The 21,841-nt window shown below is 38.9% G+C and overlaps 1 protein-coding gene across 8 annotated transcripts in view; it reads left to right on the top strand.

Moving 5' to 3' along the window:
* The window catches only part of tnk2b (tyrosine kinase, non-receptor, 2b), an 81,302-nt gene that overhangs the window by 28,092 nt on the left and 31,369 nt on the right, over nt 1-21,841 (top strand). For 3 of the 8 annotated variants that reach the window (XM_038278885.1, XM_038278884.1, XM_038278879.1), the window contains one exon: nt 1,416-1,637. The exons of 2 other annotated variants lie outside the window; for them this stretch is intronic. In XM_038278885.1, coding sequence (XP_038134813.1) covers nt 1,557-1,637 — 81 coding nt within the window. In that variant the 5' untranslated portion in view covers nt 1,416-1,556. Of the gene's footprint in view, nt 1-374; nt 1,638-14,614; nt 15,076-21,841 lie in introns of those variants that run through there. 3 more of the 8 variants (XM_038278886.1, XM_038278880.1, XM_038278878.1) reach the window with 2 other exon arrangements.

Here is a 21,841-nt window from a genome sequence, read left to right as displayed (position 1 = left end):
TCATAGTGCTTTCTCCACCATCCAGATGTCCACTTAGTGAGGATCCAGATGGTCTGGATACCCTCCTTGTAGAGGGGAGGTGCTTTTTGATGTACACAAAAACACACAAAGCCGCGTGGCTGTGTTTTTCTCCCTCTCATAGGGAAGATTAACTCTCCTCATTAGGACTCCCACCCCACGTCCCTTCATCTCACTCTCCTCTCCTCCTGTCTCCCATACTCTGCCTGCCTCACTCTCATTGGCTCCCCTTCCCAAGACCACCGCTGACTGGCTCACTGCGACTGCTGGACACTGGGGCGGGGAGGAGGTGAGGATTGGTTGATGTTACCACGGTAATAGCGGAGGTGGCCACTTGCCAAATCATTGAGCCAAAGCTGAAATGGAAAAAAAAAATGTGGATGGGTGCAGAAAGCAGGTTAGAGGCTGGGGGAATAAAAGGAAGAGAGGAGGGGGGAAACGATAACAACAGCGAGGGATTAGCCATCGACCATGCAATTAGTTAGTCCATTTAGGTCAAAACTGTGTCAAAAATCCCCCACCAGACCAAAGGCGTTACCTTCAGAGTTGAGCTGCCAGAATAAAACCCTGGGATGATCATGCATTCACAAAATATTAGAGGTACATACTGATGTAAACAAGTATGGAGGGACATTGTCCCAGCTAGCTGCTTTGGTGTGTGTTGTTGCTGATAGAAAGGCTGTTCGACCATGGTGATGCCTGTGGCCTGGAATAATAACGGGGTAGAGAGAGACGGAGGGAGCACCGCTGGATTTAAAGAGCATGCGTCAGCATGACAGCAGCATGCCTGGGAGTCGGTCAGAGACAGTGGAGAGCTGAGCATCGTGGAGACGGATTAAAGGACTGACGGTTTGGATGATTGAAGCATTCTGGATTCATCCCCTCCTTGGATACACCTTTAATGCAGCAGAATGACAATGATTTCATTCTGCAGCTGCAATGATAAAGGATCATCCTTTTTTTAAAAAGAGACACTTCCTTTTTATTATTGGGAATATTTAGAGGCTACAGAGATGCAAAAGGGATCTGATGCAAAAGGCATCAACTCTGGAGTATTTTCTTCATTTCTGCAGAAACTGACTTTGTCTTCTTTTGAGTGAAACATTGCAGCCTCGTGCTTCCCAAAAGGAACACATTCCTTCACTGCAGTGATCAGCACCTGTGTGCTCACCCAGTAGACAGCCGGTGAAGGACGTCCCGTTGTGAATGGATGAAACTGAGGTTCTCATTGTCCGGCCCTTTTCCAACAGGCGCTGACTCAGCCTGAATGTCAAAGGGAATCACGCTGGTATCGCAGCAGCGGGATTTAGCAGCATCACAGTTCAGATAGAAGTCATACTGCAATGTGCCAGGCTATCTGGAATGCTGTGTGTGCTGTGCTGTGCTTGTCCTCCCAGGGACAGCATGGAGCTTGAAGCAAGCAGACTGACCGGCTGATTAAGTGGGTTGCTTGCTGACTGGAGCAGTTGCTATTTGAGGTTTTTGTGGACTCTCTACACCCATCCTCTGCCGCCTCGGTCGGGTGCTGCGGCCTAACGATGGGAGAGACGGCAGAATATCAGAGGCTGCAGGAGACGGCAGAATCCGACTACCAGAGCTTGCCCAGCGATGATGAAGAGGTAAACCTTAGAAGTTAGCACTTTTATGAAAGCAGCAGATGCCTTCAAAAGATCTGACTAATTCTGAGGAAGTTTTGCGATGCTGCTTTGACTTTTATGATTCAGTGTATTTGATGAGATGCCAATGGGCATATAATCAGATCAATGAATATTGAATTTTAAAAGGTTATAAAACAGGCTTTTAGGATTTTATAGTCATTGTGAGTCATTGTAATGTCATTCTAGTGTCTAAAATTGGTGTTTTTATCATGAATATTCACCTATATGAGCCATCTAAAAAGATATTCTAATAGCTCTCCTCCTCTTTGTCCCTGCTTACTTTGGCAGTGACGAATTTAAATAGTGACAATACAACTCTAATATTCCATTACTTTTCTCATATTCATGTGTCAGATGTTGATATCTTTTTCTTTATACTGGTTTGTCACCAATTTCCTTTTGCATCAGAGAGCTGGGCCCAGTGTATGCAGATGTCTGGGTTGTTAAAACTCATTGGTGGGCTGGGGAATAAGTTTAGAAGAAATGTTACAAAATGTGACATTTCTTAGCTTCCCGCATCTTCTGTTAATCTTTCTCCCATTTTTTGTAAATGCAGTGATGCGTGGACTTCTTTGGTTTTAAATAAAGGCAACTCTTCCTCTACAGCACCCGTGTTTATTTTAGGGCTTAACATTTTTGCCAAAATACAAAATTGTGTTTTTTTGTTTGTTTGTTTGTTTTTTAACAATATTGCCATTGCAGTTTTTTTTTTTTAGGTTTTCCTTTGCATTAACCACAAGCATGTAGATTAGCATTGAGCAGGTCCCCCCAACTGGGTTCAGTAAATAGGGGCTCCCCCTCGTCGAACACGGTGAGCACCGCTGGTGGAGGGTTGGCTACCTCCATCACAGGGTCCACCTTTGACAGGCTAGCTTGATGTGCTAGCCGGCACCAACAAGAGTTGAGGGAGAGCCGCGGACAGTGCTTACAGCTACTCCGACCCGGGCATGTTGCAGCCCCAGACGCGAGGTGCAGACAGGGTGGGTGTCTGCCCCAGCTATAAGGTTTCCACATGTGCAAGGTGGCTTGACCTTGTCCATGATGAGTACAAGTTCAAGCTAAAGACCAGCAGTAGAAAGAAGGACTCAGAACAGCTGAATAACAGTACTGATTAGCATTCGGCGACTAGATTGTTAGCTCACTCTTTGGACAGTTGAGCTAGCTCGTTACTTGCTGTATTAGCCGTCTGAGTAAGCTCCTGGGAGCGAGAAGAGGTGTTAGACTGACAATCACCAGTGTGACGTCTGGTTCTTACATTGGGGACAAGTCCCTCATTTAGAAGCAGATGGTTGTGGGCCAGTGAAGACTGGCGTAATGTTTATAGAGCTTCTGGACGCAGCGCTGGGGGCGTGTCGCATAGTGAGATACCTCAGTCATGTTTCAAAAAACCGGGGTTAATTCCTTAACCGTAAGATATTTCAATGCAGGTATTTAATTTTTGAATTGCCTTTAAAGCTCATGTAGAGTCCATTGTCAAAGGACTTTACTGTTTCTTTTGCTTGGAAAAGTTTTTAAATCTGCTCCCGTGTTTGGATCTGCTCGCTAGCTGCAACATTCTCTTTCCTTCTGAGTGGTGGGAAGCCAGTTTAAGCTTCCTACTGCCACCTAAAGGACTGGAGGGAGAAGCTTGATGTTAAATGTAATGTGACAAAATTTGGGCACCTTTTATGATTTATAAATTGCATTTTGTGAAATTGCGATTGCAATTCATTGCCCTCCACACTGCAAAAACAATCCAGAAATAAGTAAAAAATTGCTTAAATTAAGTATATTTAGCCTTAATTTGAGCAGGTAAATAAGATGATTTGCCAATGGAATGAGTATTTTCACTCTTAAAATAAGATAGTTAGATAATATTTACTTGAAATAAGAAGATAAAATTGTTTTTTCTTATTTTAAAAGGAAATTGTCTTGTTCCATTGGCAAAGTGTCTTACTTACCTCCTCAAATCAAGGAAAAACACACTTATTTTAAGAAAAAATAACTTATTGAGATTTCTATTTTTTGCAGTGCACTAGCTTATTGCATGAAAAATATTACTATTTTGGGTTTTCAGTCACTAGTTTGTAATGTTGCAATTTTTTTAGATTCCTACAGTCTTTCCTCTTAAGCAGTTTTGAAGAACTTTCAGTTTTGGTCAATTTTGGCTCCCCCCAGTGGACAAAGCAGCAATGCATTGCGTGGTAAAATCCTGATTTCCTGGTTGCTTGAAGCCGGAGTAAACTACATTTCTGTTTCCAGTGATTGTGTGAATGATAAATAGTAATGAGGCAATGAATCTAATTGTGGTAAAAATGTTGTCATATCACATTGTTGAAAAGAAGAAATGCTTAACTTTGGTTTTGTACCATATTTCTCCTCAAAGTTGCTTAGTGCGGGTGAAAGCAATACAGAGTAATATGACAGTAATATGACAGAGGGTCATTCAACTAGTTATAAGTTAATGTATAAATAAAAAGTAAAAATGTTATGAAAATATTTTATGAAGGTTGAAAAGTTACTTAGTGTAGGTTTAAAGCTGGAAACAACAACAGCATTTTTATATGTCCAGACTTCATTACCGGTCTTGTGGTCTAGTAGAGGTATTTCCGTCTCTAGTTCTGAAGTGTTAACTGTTTCACAGCCCCAATGCGACCCAAATGTGCAGCAGGACATTGCAGACCTCAAAAAGCTTTGCACTGTTTACAGAAATAATAACACGTCAGTGTTCTAGAACTATTTCCATTCTGTGTTTGTGGAGCAGTAATTGCTTTTCTGAGATGATTCTGTATTAATGAGTAGTCAGAGAGTGGATGATAACATGACATTCACATGAAATGCAACATGAGCGATCAGAAGCTTGAAAATCAGATCTGTCTGCCTTAACTACCTTCTGTCCTGTCCATTGTCTTTCAAGTGATGGAACCTTCTTTTTTTACCTGTGTGTGCAGCCACCTGTCCTTCCTTTCTTTCTAAATTAAACTCTGTTTTGCATTATCTTTACCGTTGTATTTACACACCATCGACTAATTCCATGCATTCTTTTGTGTTTATGAAATAGTCTAAAAGCATTCAAAACTGTTCCTGTATTTAGGCGATTATACTGTATATGTTTTCTACAGATCTATGATAATATTGACCGCTACAAAAACCTTTTCTACCTTCAGCCTCAGCCACTCTGAATAAACCCGTATGAATTGCAGAGTTTGATTATTAAATAGAATTTGAAATAGATCCTGTTATTTTCCATTGCTTGAATGATCAGCGTGTGGTTGATCGACCCACCACACTCGCCCTGTTGACCACCAATCAGACTGTCTTTGCCACCACGCCAGCTATGAAGAAAGGAGCCCAGTAACGTGGCCGAATTTCTACTTTTATGTAACATTTTAAATGAGCTGAATGCTCTCTGTGTGCAGAGGATCTATTCTCCACTTCAGCGGAGTTAAGCCGGCATACACTGCAGCTGTCCTGGTCCCTGCAGGCTCAATCAGATCTCCTCTTGCAGCTGCAGCTACATACTGAATAAAGGGACTCACATGCAAGTGTGGACAGCTCCAGGATTGGCCCGTTTGGATGGGTTCATATTGGTGCTTTAACATGTAGACTATAATTGAATTGCTTTAATATAATTATTTTGACTGTTGCTAAGACCTAATAAACTGCTTTCTATTTTATCTCTCCATTAAATATTATTTTATTCTTTATTTTTTCATGTATGTAATCATTAATAAAAAAAAAATACACAGGTAAAATTTAGTAGCAGTTTAACAATCTTTTGATTGCAAATTTAGTTTTGATATACGGCGAACCAAAGTAAAATAAATTGACATTGGCTGGTTAGTCAAGCAGCTTAACAAACATGCTGCACTGCTTACAGTCTGTTGTTTTTGAGCAATGTGACCTTAATGTTGCTCCTTTATTGTTATGTTTTTGTTTTTTGTACAGTGGCTTCTTTTTTATCTAACCATCATCCATAAAAGCTATTCTCCATTCATCCTCTCTCATGCTGTCTTAGTCTCTCCCAACTTAAATAAACAACAGAATTATCTAAACAGGCTATTTTTAAATAGCTTTTTTATATCTCTTCTGATTGTCATTTTAAACACCTCATTGTGACAGAGTCAACGTTGAGTCTTCATTTAGTTGCAGCATTCTAACTAAACAGTATTGTCAGCATAACCTGGTAAAATTTGTTGTTTGGCGAATTTGTTATTTGTAGATTAAAGCTTATGAGCTGAAAGTTAAATAGCATCTGATTTGGGTGAGCAGCCATTTTTTTCCTAACATCTTTAAGGGGATTTTTATTGGAGAAATTTAAACCATCCACAGGCCCTCCTATGAGAGCGCAGCTGTTTTCCTTTTGGTTTTTAGTTTAGTTACAGCATTAAAGAGATGGTTCCTTAATGTGTCAGTTTTTCCTCCATGCTACGCAGATGACTACCTGCAGCTCAATCATGATACTTCTCTTGCATTTTGCACCAGCGCCCTTCTCCGCCCTCTTAACCAGCTTTACTGGGATCAAACAACGAATAGCAGCAGATTGGGGTGCATTTGGGGGATTAAGGCGACATCTTTGGGAGGGTTGTTTTTGTGGTTGGGATTTGCGGATATTAAGTGCGACCATCAAAACAACCTTTGTTAGTAGACAGATGCTCCCCACACGGCTTGGTAGGGGCCTGTTTGTATGCAGAGCTCCTGTTCTCTCCACAGCTGGTTGGTTTTCACTACCTGATCATTATACGCCTCTTGTGCTCACGCTATGTATGATGAACCGCTGGCGACGGCGATGGGAAAGCCGGGCTTTGTCAGATGTGCGAGATTCTATCTGTGAGATCAGCAATGACGCACATCAGTCTGTCTGTGCATGCAGGACTCCGTCTGTGAAATCCTCTCTTTGTGGGGGGGCGTTGTAGTTATTTTGCTTGTACAGTTGTAGGAGGGATTATCACAGCCATCATTCTTCGGCTTTTGGTACCAGTTAGTAAACCATAAAATAATTTGAGCTGCCAAAATAATCAAAGGGGAACTGTTAACACGGTTTCCCTCTGAAGGAACAAGGCGTTTTTTCATACCAGACATGGAGCACAATATGCACCACATTACAGAGATAAGCTTAATGTGATTGTTTTGCAAAAATGGAGACCTTATAGTGCTTTGCTGGGTGGACACTAATTTAATGTCAGTACCTGATAATACGATCTACAACCTTATAGTTCCAGGTTTATATTGTTGTTGTGTTCTGCCTCTACAGCCGGGGACTCCTGCTGTTGTTTACATGAAGCATGAAAGAAAGTAGCTAACAAAGGCCAGGTGGAAGCAGCTGGACGTATGCAGGGGATCCCTCAGGGTCAATAATCATGCAGCAGAGATCCAAACTTGTTCCACCTTAAAACCCAGGGGAAGGGACTAAATTAATAATGTTCCGCTTCTTTTCAAGTGTTCCTGAAAGTTTCAGTTGTGAGCTTGTTGTAGGCCTCTATATTCTTTCCCACCTTCTACCATTTTTTGGGTTAAAGAGAAAATTGCAGATTAGAGCCTTACTTTTATCAGTGTTCAGAAAAATGGGGCAACTGATTATTTCAGTGCCCGTGCTTCGTGCATTACAGGAGAGTGTTCTAGTTTTCTTCCCTTTATTTATAAAGTTCCTCTTGCATTCATATTGATCCCAGTCAGCCATCCACTAGCAAGGGCATGCAAAATCTCCTGTATACTGAGCCGTCTGCTCCTGTAAGATTTGCATCGGGACTGGAACGGCGGTGGTATCTCAGTCCCATTTCAGCAGCAGAAATAACACAATATTTGACCATGTTTATGATCAATAAAAGCAATTTCAAACATCTATCAAACTCAATTACATGTCCGCTCTTCCTGATAACTATCTACTCTCCACACAGATTTAAAACAGCGCCGACCATTTGACTCACCCACATGAATGTTTTTTTTTTTTTTTTTTTTTTAAAAAAAGGAGTTTTTAGAGACACTGCTAAGAAATGTCACCTTTATTAGAAAAAGCACTTTGTTATGGTGGCAAAAACACTTAAAATCCTAAATAAACTCTTGAACATGATCGATTAGATGATGCTTAATTTGCTCCTTCTCAATTAAAAAAATTGCTGCGATTTCCTCTTTAAGTAGATTATACAACTTTTTTGAACTGAATTGTCTTACGGTTTCATGATTTGTCCCAAGACCAAAATTTCCCCTTTTTGGGATATTAAAGGGATTTCTATTTCTATTCTAAAACCTCTTTATGGAAGTCCCACTTTTGCATGTTGGTCAAAGTATTTAGCCTTTTTCTTACACCATCTTTTTTAAAAGATACTGTTTCACAATGTTCAGTTAAAAAAAAAATGGTAAAGATTGTATCATTTGTTTTCATTAGCTAAAATGTAAGTAAAAGGCTTTGAAGCTTGTTTCTGAATGTCATATACATGGGAAACTTCAAGAAGTTTAAAATAGTTTTACAAAACACTACAAAGTAGTAGCAGTTTAAAACTTCCCTTGTTTCCTTGATGGGTCTTTGGTCCTTTGCTGGTAAATGACAGGTCCGTGGGGGTAATGTATTTTGGGACGCTGTCAGTGAGGCCTCACCCCTAAGCTGCCATACTGTACCTGAAATACCCTGTATTTCAATAAATGGACTTACGTTAAACATTGACACTCCCAGCAGAAAGAGGGAGCCACTTCAGCAGCTGGAAGTAGGAGAGAAGTTGGCTGCAAACTGGAGGCTGGCCTGAAGGGGAATTTTAAACTGCCACTACTATACCTGTTATTATTTCAATTGGTTTCACTTCAATCTTCTGTCAGCTCATATTGCTCAAAGCTCAACCAGTATGAAATTATGCTTCCTCACAGTCAGCTTCATTCAATGACATACTGAACTAAGTCATGTCTTTTCTGACAGCCGTCCATTTGATAAAGAGGTGGATAAATGATAATCTGCAGATTCAGATTTTGAGACAAAACTTACCCTCTCAATATTTTTATTAAATTTTTTTTTAAAGAAACTTAAGTGTAGAAAATGTTAAGGCTCTTGTAATTCTAAGATATTTCCAAATAAAAAAAAAACAACAACAATAATGGCCTCTTCTGTTCCAATTCTGAAACTTTGATGGAAACTGCGGGTCTAAAATCATCCAGTACAGATGTGACCAGCCAATTGAGAGTCTTTTACTCTAGTCCTCCAGTAGTACTGTGCTCCAAATGTATAATTTTTAACATCAGACCACATATAAAAAATTATGTCTGAAAAAAAGATTCATAAAAGCAGAGGAACCAAAGTTATTCTTAAAATCTGTTTTAAATATGTTTTTCAGACCCTTTTTAAATGTACATTTACAGAAATGGTTTAGCTGCTTTTAACAATATTGAAACAAAATTCCCTCCATAGAAATAGATGGATCAGATTCTTTAAAAAACAAAAAAAAGAAATGACTGTACCAACCAGAAGCTACTGCCTTTCTAACGTTCAAAACAAGAGTCTCTAATATGGATAAAGAGGATTTCATGGAGACCCACAGGACAAACTCTCACAATCACGGCTCCCAGTAATAATTTCGATCTTCTTTTAGGAAGACAGGCTTCACTTTCACCAATACTTTGACGTCTGTATATTGTGAGAAGGCATGGGATTTTATTACAGCTACAAAATGCACACAGCTCATTTTTTCTGTTTTTTTGCCACTTAAAAAACATGTACAGAAACAATGTGTGCTAATAGGATAAAATAGGAAGAACTTTGTCAAGCACTAAAGCTTTCCATCAAAATAGTTCCGAATTTCCTAATCCTTTGTTTGCTCAATGTCCCTCTGAGTGGACAATAAATGTAAAACAGCCACTTGGATCCACAAGTAGAAAGAAATGTGGTACCATAACCCTCTGTGTTGATTATTGATATCAAAGTAATTAATTGGTGAAGACTTGGTACTATTTGTACGCCTTATATTATTGAGGGGAAATAAAGAAAAGTGCAAAAATGGGAAAATCTCAAATAAGCCCTAATAGTTTTAAAAAGTCACATGGTAAAACCTTTTCCTGGATTGCTGGAAAAATATTTTAAAGCCTTGACACAAAAAGTAGAGCATGGATCAAATGGAAAATAAGATGATTTTGAGAATACCCCCACTGCTTCAACAAAGGTTATATCTCTTAAGTTCTATCTGATTTGTAATGTAGTCAAAAAAGGGCATCAAAGGGTTGTTTAGTTTTGATGCATCCAATGAACGGGGGAACAAATCTAATCATTTAGCATCTAATCTGCTGATCGTCATTGAAAACTAAACTTGAAAATCTATACAGACATTTCTTATAAATCCTTTTTCAGGCTTTATTTCTCTTGGTTTCACATTGAACTTATACTTTGACTTCTGCCAAAAAACAAGAAAATATTCAGCTTTCCTGGTATATATTCTTTGCAACTTCAATGGCTAAACCTTCTGAGGAAAAACAGTTGTACATACTCAGGCTTTTATAAATTTGTGCTTCAGGTGAGGACCCAGTTACAGACTGTTTAGCAGCTGTAGATTTAAAGTAATGTAGCCTCTTCTCATCATCTGGTTCCTATAAAAGTCTGTTACATTACTGTTCCAATGTAAACATTATGTCATAAATGTTATGCCATAAACCTCACTAGGCTGTTCTTTCTCAATCTTATACTGTATATAATATAAAAATCTAATATAAAATCAGACTGTTAAATGCATCTTATAAAACTCACCAGTCCTTTACTCTGACATTAAAAAAAAATATTTTCTACAGTTTCTTTTTCATACAACACAAATTAATTTTCATTAGGAATGAAGCACAAACCCAAAAAAAAAGAACAAGCAAAACTTAATTGTAAGCAAACTAAATGCACCCCTGGTACACATAAAACTTCCTCATTAAAATCACATGAAAACAAAGCAGACGAACACAAAGAGCAGGATTAAAAGGAAATGACTTAAATGACAGTTTAGGTTAATGGAGTATTTTCCAAGGAGAAACGGATCAGATCGAACGGATTAAAATCTGAACTGGACACAGTGAAGCTTAAACTGTTCTGGTGAAAATAGACTACAAAGCATCTGGTATGGGACTTTATTTTCAGTCGGTACAGTGCTGGAAGAGAGATAAGATTTTTGAGGGGGATTATAGGCAGGAAATCAAAGGCAGCACCAAATAAAGGAGAAAGCACAACGGTTTGGCAGGAGCCTCGTGAGGGAGGAAAAGGAGGGATTCGTGAAATGAGGGAGGAGAACGGTGACGGCAGGGGTTTCAAAACAAAAAAAAAACCTCCATTGAAGTAGAGCAGGGCAGCCCACTGTGGGTTTTATGAGAAAACTTCTTCTGTACTTGTTCTGTTTTATAACTTTCAGAGATATAGTGCTTTACAAAAGTTCTACACCTTGAACCTTGGCAAAATTTGTGAGTTTTCAGTCAATATTCTCCAGCTTATCTCTAAAAGTACATCAGTAACTGTAGGAAGCAGACTTGATTTGAAAAGTGATTCCCTGTGGAGACAGACACTCCCTACAGTGAGACCCAGCAGTCTATTCTGCATCCAGAATGAGACATGATGGGGGAAAGAAAGATGTGTCAGAAAACTCTCAATCAAAATCCACATCACCTCATGCTGTCAGACCCCTTGATTTTATTTTAATTATACATGTTTGGTTATGTTATACAGCCATGAATAGCAATATTTTAGCTGGGATTTCATGTGATGGAAAAACCTTTAATGTTCATGTAGAAAGAAGCAGGTTTAAGGTATTTTATGGATAAAAATCTGAACAGTGTGGATTGTATTTGATTCTTCCTTCATGAATTGGATCTTTTTAGATGCCTTCTTGTTGAATAACAGCTGTTACTACCAAATGTTCGCGTGGGTCTATTTTTGAGGCAAGATAAAGATGTATTGTATGGATCAGATTTTATACTTAAAAAAACTAGAGAAAAATGTATGACCATGACATTAGACTACGCCGAGCTGCCATGGCAAAAGACAAATCACCGTTTATAAGCTGGTCAGACCAACTTCTTTTTCTTTAGTTTTAAGTGGATGGGTCAAGAGGGTCAAAGAGGAAACTTTCTAATTGAACAAAGGGACCTGATGTTTTCAGGGGGGCAGCACTTAAATTATATCGCTTATGACTACATAGGATTGTTGATTAAGCTGGGCAATTAATTGCATTTGCAATATTATGGTTTGATACACTCGATTTAGGTAGAAAATAATTTAATTGAAATCGGTTTGCTCCCCCACAAACGAAGAGAAAGATACTGCTATCCCACAGATCCAGCTAGAATTTAGCACTTTTCCACACAACAGTAAAGTTTATGAAAATGGACTCCTGACGAGAAAGCAGTTAGGCTGTAAAATAATGATGCAATGAAGCCTGAAAATGTATAGCTTTGTCGTGATATGGAAAATGTAAATAAAATTACAATTGCCCTTTTGGTTAAAAACCAAAAATAGCATTTCGGTTTTTTTTGTTTTGTAAAATTGCACAGCCCTAATTTTTGAGTATCCAATGTTGATTCCACTGTGGTGCAACTTTGCAATTCCATGTGAAAGTTAGAGTTTTAAATAAACACTATGTAACTTTTAGCCACTAGGGGCGCTAGGGCTGTGGTTTAGTGCACCAGAAAGAAACTAGCAACACTGCACTGTCACAAAATTAAACAGTGTTTTGGAATCTGATGGCAGATTGAAATGTCACTGAATTACTTGTAAAGAAAAAGTCACATTCATCCCCCTAAATTAAATCCTACGTCAGAGAACCAAAAATATGTCTGATCAGGAAGGTGTCGTATCTGTTTTGTTGCCTAACAACAATGCCATTTTAAATTAGTGTTCGAATGGTCTCTTGGGTGAAAACGTAGCTGACTCAAAATTTCCTATAATGCACCTTGAAAAGTAGTGATTATCCTTGTTCACTAGACAAGCAGATATATCCCGGAATGCTTTGCTCTCTCTCACAAAGCATTATGGGATTTGTTGTTGCATAGGCTCGCTGTTGCTACCCGACAGCCGCGACAAATAACAAAGATGGTGCAGGCAAGGAAGTGGAGTCACGTAAACACTGGGGAGCGAAAAGTAGCAATCATCTGTCAGAACGGTCAGTTAACTGAGTTCACAACAAAGTCCACTATATAGTCCTTGCTCTATATCGTAGGTCGTCAACAAGGGGTCCGCGACCCCTAGGGGGTCCACGGAGGTACTGCATGGGGGTCATGAAAGTTTTGGTTGATTAGACTTTTTTTTATTTTATATATTCCCCCCTGCTTTTTTTTCCCTAAATTGAAATGTCTTTAAATACACATTAACATGAATTCGACACACTGTGGTTAACAGATTAAAGGAGGTAGAAGATGTCTTTCAGCCATCAATGCATACATTCAGCAACACACAGAAGCTTTTTCAAGCTGGGCACCTTTTCAATCAGAACACCTGTCCCATCCATGAGGAATAAGAATCAGAAATACTTGTTTCATTACTCCATCTGTAATAGGGTGACTATAGGACCAGTTTCATATAAAACAATGTCATACAATATATATAATTAGGGGGTCCCCAGTCTATTTCGCTATCAGTTTGGGGGTCCTTGGCCTGGAAAACGTTGAGGACCCCTGCTCTATATACTGATTGAGGGATCTAAGGGTTAGGGCAGACGTTTGAACACAGCCCTCGTGTTTAAGACTGCTGTAAAGCAGCGCTCTGATGAGTCGCTGACAGATCTGACCCTCTCGGGTTACGAAGCGGAGTTTTTGAAAAATTCCCACATGGATCATCAATACAGCTGCATATTCACCCGAAAAATTATTTCTATAGATATCTAATTAAGCTAACATTTTAACGTTTGACATGTAAATGTAAAAGTGCAAAACAATGACCTTTTCACCTAAAATGAACTACGTTCTGTTGTTTTTTTATGGCATACCTTCACAAGATTTTTTAATTCTTGTTCTGGAGGGTTCTACCTGTGTAAAAATTATATATGTTATATAAATATATATATATGCCTGTTTGTTCTATGGCAGTGCAGGCGGGTTGTAAAACTATTAGGCCACAGCCCTTTTTATTTCAATTGAAATATAGAAGTGTAAGTACTAAGAAATATTTCATGCACATTTTAATGATTGTTCATTTACTTTTACACCTCCAAAAACCCAATTTGTTTGTCCCAGCAATATTTGGTTTTAAAGGAGCTGAATGAGAAACCAGACGTTATTTCTTACTTTCAAGATCCTGAGCTACTGTGATCTGATGTGTTGCTTAAAATAAAGAAAGAAAATTGTGGTTTTGATTTGACAAAATATGGAAAGGTTCAAAGCTTATGAATACTTTTTACAAAGCACTGTACGTGTACTTTTTGCCTGTGTATGCTTTTGTGTTTGCTCCCTTGCATCACAGGAAGCAAAGCCCCCAGTCCTGCAGTTGAATGTGACCCTTTGGCCCTGGATCAAATGCTCTGCTGGGCTGAGCACCATGAAGCCTCTGTCCTCTGCACCACGCACTGCCCTGTTCTGTTCTGTTCTGCTCTGCATGGACAGACTCTCTGCTTGCAGGACGTCGTGGGGGTGGGGGGGGAGTAGATAGAGATCAGAAGAAGGTAGAACAAATTAACATGAGAACAATTACACATAAGTTGAAAGCACAAACATTCTATCAAGAAGTGGAACACGTTTGGCTTCTTGTCCTTAAATAACTGTCAATTCAAACCGTCTGTCTTCCTCTAATGCTTGCCAACGTCTCTCCAATTGCGGGGGAGTTGAATCGGGGAGAAGTCTTCTCTATTTTTAGTTCCACGCTAGATGGAGGGATGGAAAAGGAAACAGACAGTTGTTGCATATGCAAAGCTGTGCTTTGGAGAGGGAGCTGAGAGGAGGGGATAGGGGGAGGTCAATGAATAGGAAGGACTGGAGGAAGGAGGAGTGTCTTATTTGTGAAGTTCTGCAAGTTTAAATAACTGTTTCATTACTGTCTGCACATGCTGGATGGAGCAGAGGGCAGAGCTGGGTAGCTGTTCCATCCCACAGCCTTTCTCTCTGATATAATCAGACATTTTCATTTTTCGTTTTTGCATGTGTCAGAGCTATACTTAATTTGTTTTTGGAGCTGAACTGGAAATGCTTACATGGGGACTCTCTTGCCATGGAACATTACCAAGTTGCAGGAAGTTTTCTTCCCTCTCACAGGATGAGATCTTTGGGTATACTTCGAAAGACTGTCTGCACATCCCAGACTTCCACCAGAGGCCTGTAACTTTAATCCATGGCTTCATTAATGCTTTAAAGGACAATCCAGCACCCACAGCTATTTAAATCCACCTGCACTTTATTTTCCTCTCTGATTCGGAGGAAGGAATTCAACATGCGGCGCATCGACAAGCTGAAAAAAGCATTCCCCTTCATGGCACACTTCCATGTGTATCGAGTAAGTGTCTGTCTGTCTTTTTATCCAGGGTTTCCTCGTTGGTGTGGCGTAGATAGTTACAGCTATAGGCTGGATGTGGTGGAAGCTAAGCACATGAATCACGATTGTGGAATGGTGAGGTTAGGGAGCTGTCTGTGTGAAAGCTGGATTGAGGGTCTCTCCTCTGGGAGGCGTGTTGTTGCAGCAGCAGGATGTTACAGCAGAACATGCTCTGGGCCAAGAGGTGTGTGTCTGTATATATGTGTGTGTGTGTGTGTGTGTGTGTGTTAAGTCTCCACCACCCTGAGGAACGATTTGAACCAGAACTCAGGTTTCACTGCTTCCAAATTTCTTCTTCCTTCATTATGCTTTATTTAATGATATTAAAATTGGCTGAATAAGTAAAAAAAAAAAAAAAAAAAAAAAAAAAACAATGATATTCTTCACCATCTCTTGTAACTTTCTTTTGGTAGAAAACAAAATTATTAAGAGTCTCCGATCTGGACTTCTGACCAGAGTTTGGTTTCTCAGGATCCTGCCACAAGTCACACCTCGGGGTCGGAACATTGCAATCCTGCCGTCAGACTCATGACTCCAAATATTTTCTTCTCCCTTAGAAAATAAAAACATGAATCTGCCAATAATTTTTCACATGTATAAACAAAAAATTTAAGATGTATTTTTTAATGTTGATTCATGTTATTTATTTTGTAATTTGTTATATTGAAAACTGTATATTAATATAAAAATGATCAAATATAAATGGAGAGATGATTATATTCCCAGCTGATCTTGAATTATAAACAATCTTTAGATAATTACAAACTCTTTTAGTGGATCTATACCAGACAGAAAAAGTTTAAGGATGTTTGGAACTTTCTCAAATTATCAGATTCATTTAGGTATCAGTCAAACACCTTATTAAAATATATGCTGTAAGATAAAAAAACGGCTTAAATCTACAAAACGTAAGATAAATTAATATAAAAAAGATATAAAATTGCATTTTGTTATTATTAAGTTGTGTTATACTTTTAAAATGCCTCATTGGGAATTCTTTATCTAATAATGACATCTGCACTGAAGAGTGTTGTGGGTAGTAGTAAGTTACAAGTTAAGGCATCAAACTGATCTAATTGCTAGCATGTTTACTCTCATATTTTTATGCATCTCTGATAGATTCTATTCTCTATGAAAAAAATACATACATCAAAGAAAAACTACATAAAATAAGAGCAATGTTAAATCACAATCAGATATTTAGTAGTGTCTTAGCTAAGCTCTCTGGGGCAGCTATCTATGCATGCGATGGTCAAACCTATTGCCACACTGCAATAAAGTTATTAACTCCCTTATGCACTGTTCATTTAATTTCACACCACTTTAGTTTGCAATAAAATATTTATTGGTTGGTTATGGATTATTAAAAAAAACAAAAAAACTTTTTTTTTTCATCATAATGTTTTTATCACTGCTGCTTACCTTTATCAAGGCTGCACTTTAAAAAAGGAAATGGTCTAGAGAGCTGTACTTAAAGAAATTTCTTTTTGTATACACTTGTGTGTACAAAATGACAAAATCTAAGAATTAGTTTTGTTCTATTTGGAAGAGTGTACATTCAGTTTGCTTATGTCTTTTTATCGACCCATGGTTTAATTTCTTCATAGACGATTCATTCTTATTTCTTTTATCAGAACTTACTTGCTGTGATCGCTGGGAGTTGCTTAAAATAATAATTAAAAAAAAGTCCTGGCTAGGGCTGAGCACATTTAAATACATTGCGCTGATTGGACTGTACCACCAGTTCCTGTTGGAGAGGGGAATTGCAGTTTCTTTTAGTTAAACAGGCTTATTTGTTTAAGTGAAAATATAAAGTTTATCAGTGTGTAATAATTACAGGGATATACAGTCAGAAATGTAATATATTATACATAACTATGTTATTTATCATCATCTACGAGCTCAGCCTCTTAACCTTAATATTTGCGTTGCCTTAGAATTCGTTATTTATAATTACATAGGAGCGGGTCTCGCAGCCATGGAGGCAGACATCTTTGCGCTACGGCAGCGCAGAGCCAACAAACTAGCGATTGCGAGATCGCCTATTATGCTCGAAAGTAACTACAGCAAGTTGAGAGAGATGAACTGAGACGGTACTGAAATCTATACCCTACACAGACTAATGAAATACTATCTTTAAAATTATCTATGTAAACAAACCTCATCACTTGAGAAGGTAGGTGATGCGGACGTCGTGGAAGACATTTTGTCCCGTAACGCTCGCCGTACTGTTGGGGGGGAGAAGCGGTGGGGGGGGGGAGATGTTCATGTTGCTGCGGTCTGCAGTCTGGACGCTAGATGTCGCTGAAAATTACACACTGTAGCTTTAAGGGTTTTTCTTTAAATTTTTGGTTGTTTAATTTATTAACCACCTATCTACGTATGGTGTCTAGTGCAGTTAGCAGTGGTATTCAGTGTAGTTACCCCTACTGTTTGTTAGTGGTCTGATCAGCCAGCATACATACCCTTTTGTGTCTTTCCGTTTCTTTCTTCTACTACTATTGTTTTTTCCTTCCTGAGTTCAGATTTTAGGTTTAATACGGTAATAAAAAAAACATTTTTTCAATTTGTTCCCCCACTATGAGTATTAGCTGCCACAGAATATACTCCCTTTGACAGAAAATGTCATCCAATGGTTTTCTGATTGTTCATTTGAAGTACAGCTAACATTAAATGAGGAAGAAGGTCCCCAACAGGTACCGGTTGTTAATCACTTGGAGAATTGAAGAGTAAACTTTTAAAAGTTCAGCCTCGAGCTGAACCCCGTTTTTAGCCAAGGTGTGGACACCCATAACCTAAACCGTGTTTGTCTTCTTAATTAGTTGATTAAAAGAAATCTCCAGCTGATATGAAAATGCTTATGTATCCTTATTTTGACCCTTAATGCCTCAGATGTGACACCGTCATGGAGCTGGGGCCCAGGAGGAAGCCAGTCTTGGTCTTTGGCACCGTCCAGTGAAATAACACCCACATGTTGGCTGCCAGGGAAGATGAGACGTGAAGCAGAGGTGTCCTCAGAGTAGCCGTATCAGCGTAACTTCTGACGGCGGTCCTGTTTACCGAAGCAATGCCTTCCTTAAACTGTACCAGGGTCAGCCAGGGGCTTTCTCCATAGTTTGATTCTCTTTGCTGAAGGCTTATTCCAGCCTGGAGTTGGTGGAAAGATGCCCTATAGAAACTTCTGCCATAATCGGTGTACAGGTTTCATTTGCATCTAATATTCACCCAGTGTTTGAAATCTTATTATTATGCCTCTTTATTGTATATGGTCTTTAATGAGGAAGAAACATCAGCACTGCCCTCACACAAATACAAACAATGGGGGCCAACCTTTAACTACTGTAGGCTCATTAGGAAGTTTGGAGTGACGGTGAGGAAGCTGTGACCCCTCTGACATTTCTGTCTGGACCTCGTGACCTCGCCTTTGCAGCACAGGAAGTGTCTCATTCATGCTGCTCGGTTATTACTCACTGTGCTCTTTACCATTTGGTGTGGCTTCTCGCGTGGGACTGGTAGAAATCTCCTGAACAGGTTTTTTTTGGACCATTTTAGTTTTAGTATCCCCGCTGCTCAGCTAACAGCTCAGTGAAGACAGTGACGATCAGGATCACCTTAATGCGACGGTATGTTCTGATGGGGGCGTTAACCTGAGAGTGATCGGTGATATTTTCAGTTGGCGTCTATGAAAATTACTGCATTGTTGTCATATTGTTTTGGAGTCTTCCTGCAGCAGCACAGTCTGTGACTTAATGTGATTTCACACCTACAGTTGTTTACTGAGTTGGGTTTTTTTAGCTTCTCACTTTTCCTTGTGGTTTCGGTTTCTGTTTAGGCAGAAGGAAACTCATCATTACAAACTACAGGTGGTTCAGGCGGTTTACTGGTGAGATGTTTGGGGCGAGAGAACCAAAGGAATTAGTCGGATTCTGACTTCTGTGCTTCTCTAGATCAGAAAATTAAATCATACTGGATTTTTTCTGGTTCGAAATTAGGCAAAATTGTCTGAGCAGAATTGGTATTCCTTTTAAGAATATATTTTGAAAGTTAGATGGTAATTAAAGGTAAACACCTTTTTTTTTTTACATTGGCCCCTTGATTTTACGTTATTACATCATGTTCTACTCACCCATATTAGTTTTGTGTCATTTGGAGCTGTTCCGAAGATATTCCGTTAGGTTATATCCAAGTAACGTCTTCCTATGGGCAACGACTTGAAGGCACAAACTAAACTGTTCATAATTTATCATTTATGGTACGCCAGCATTCATAACATGTAGGCGAATCACTGTCCCCCAGATAGCCACAGTTATCTTTTTTATATTTATATATTTTTAAAACAAAGCGGAGTGTGTATGACGTCATCCGCGTGCCGCACTGGAGTTGTGACAGGCAGCCCTGGCTACAGGCGGCTACGCTCTACCCGTATTATTCATTCAGCTAGCTAATCTGAATCGTTCAATTCCATTTCGAGAGCGAGATCATCTGTAGCACTAGACATCTTCCATGCATGTGAGTAAAACTAGCAGCAGTTCAGCGGACAGGATGAATGAACGGTAGCCGGCATGCGTGGATGACGTCATACACACTCCCCTGTGTTTAAAAAATATATAAATCTGAAAAATATAACTGCGGATGTCTGGGGGACAGTGATTCGCCTACATGTTATGAATGCTGGTTTACCATAAAGAATAAATTATGAACAGTTTAGTTTATGCCTTTAACTCGTTGCCCATAGGAAGACGTTACTTCGATTATAAAACGGAATATCTTCGGAACAGCTCCAAATGACACAAAACTCATATGGGTGAGTAGAACATGATGTTATAACGTAAAATCAAGGGGCAAATGTAAAAAAAAAAAACAGTGTTCCCCTTTATTGGGAAAAAAATGAAACAACACATGGCTGGGGTATATACTCTAGCATGTCCCGCAATGTAATATAAACCTAGTAAGGCATTTAATTCAAAGATGGATAAACAGTTGGTGGATGCGTCCGATTAAGATGGGATCACATTCACACCATAGATGAACTGTTCAGTCGAGCTGCATCTCTTCCAAATAGTCTTCAGATGTTGTTTCGAGTTGCACCTTACTGCAATTGCATGTTCACATTTCAAAAAGTTAAAAAACAATCCACTTGACTTTGTTTCCAAGTTTGAAGACGTTTCGCTTCCCATCCATCCAGCTTTTTCAATTCAAAATGTTTTATGCATTTTCACCTAAGGATTCAGAACGCATGAAAATTACAACATTTGAATTTTATTAATATAGACACGTTAGACATCTTTAGAAAACTTAGATTCTTCAAAATTCAACCACCAAGTTCATTTTATGGAAACAGCAAGCACCAAAGCACAATTAACACAGACATAGCAGCAAATTAAAATGTAAATATGAAAAAGAGCCACAACAAGTGACATTTTCAATTGAAAAAGCTGCCTGGGTGGGAAGCGAAATGTCTTCAAACTTGGAAACAAAGTCCAGTTGATTGTTTTTTATACTTTTTGTGGAATGACTAACCTTGATGACTGAGAATCTTCACCAGCATTTTCACATTTATACAAAAGAACTGCTCTAAGGGGAGAAACTGGCTGGTTAGTTTTAAACTAAATAAACACATTATGAGTGAAAACACCATAAAAAGGCAATCGGGCTGAAAACAAAGGTTCTATTCTGATGGACAGAACTGCAGCCTCTGGAGATGGCGTAAAGAGAACGCCCTAGTCAATCACAATTAAACATCACCATTTTTAACAGCTTTTTATTAAACTTTTGGAGTTGTATTACAACATCTAACTTCCAACGAGGATTATTAAAGTTTTTTCAATTTAAATTTAAGCTGACTGTGCCCCTGTCTTTCTTACCGTATGATCATGCTAAACTACTGCAATAGTGATGTTTAAACTCCTGTAATGATAGCTTTAAATTGCTGAAATATATTCCTTTTTAAACATTTAGATTTTCTCCTTTGTCATTTAAAAAGGATGTGATGCTACAACGTTAAAAACGCACCCCCCAAACTCCAGGCGTCATTTAGCCGTTGTTTTTTTAGGCTAAACTTGGTTGGTCCGTCATAGTTTTGATTCAGAAATAGTTGTTGAAAATTGGGCTGTGTTTGGTTGACCTGATTTTGTCCCAATTAAGTTCAATATCTTTTCAACGATCTGAAAATTACGGCTTTTCACCTTTCACTTTCAACCAATTGTAGACATTGTTTGGACGTTAATCATGTTGTCTTTTTAATGATTTTTTGACCAATTTTCGATCGATGGGTATGTCAGGATTTGAAGGATGTTTGATTACCATTTTCAATGAGTGTTAGGTTTTTTTGTGTTATATCTATGACTCAAAATGAAAATTTATGGAAATAATCGTTAAGTGAAGTATAGAAACTGTAAAACATGAAGCTCTAGCGAAAGTTCAATTGAAGAAACTCTGACTTACCTCACATCATCAGAAGCCGATCCGTCTCCGAAGCGAGCCAATCAGCTTTGAACTACTCCACCACGAAGCCCAATCAGCGTCCTGCTTCCACTTTATAAACTCCCTCAAATCTCACCACAGCCGCTATCCTGCAATCGCAATGTCGGATTTCGATCCAGACGACAATTCACCCACCTCCATCCCCTTCTCCGCCATCGCAGCCGAATCGTCTTCCATGACACGACTTCACCTCAACTTCATCAGAGAGTATTAATCCCAGTTGTCACCATCCCTCGTCTCATCG

The sequence above is a fragment of the Cyprinodon tularosa genome, unplaced genomic scaffold (assembly GCF_016077235.1).
Source record: "Cyprinodon tularosa strain WSP-4 unplaced genomic scaffold, ASM1607723v1 ctg145, whole genome shotgun sequence".
NCBI classification, from domain to species: Eukaryota; Metazoa; Chordata; class Actinopteri; order Cyprinodontiformes; family Cyprinodontidae; genus Cyprinodon; species Cyprinodon tularosa.
The sequence above is the reverse complement of the archived record's forward strand: the minus strand, read 5'-3'. Positions and strand labels throughout refer to the sequence as shown.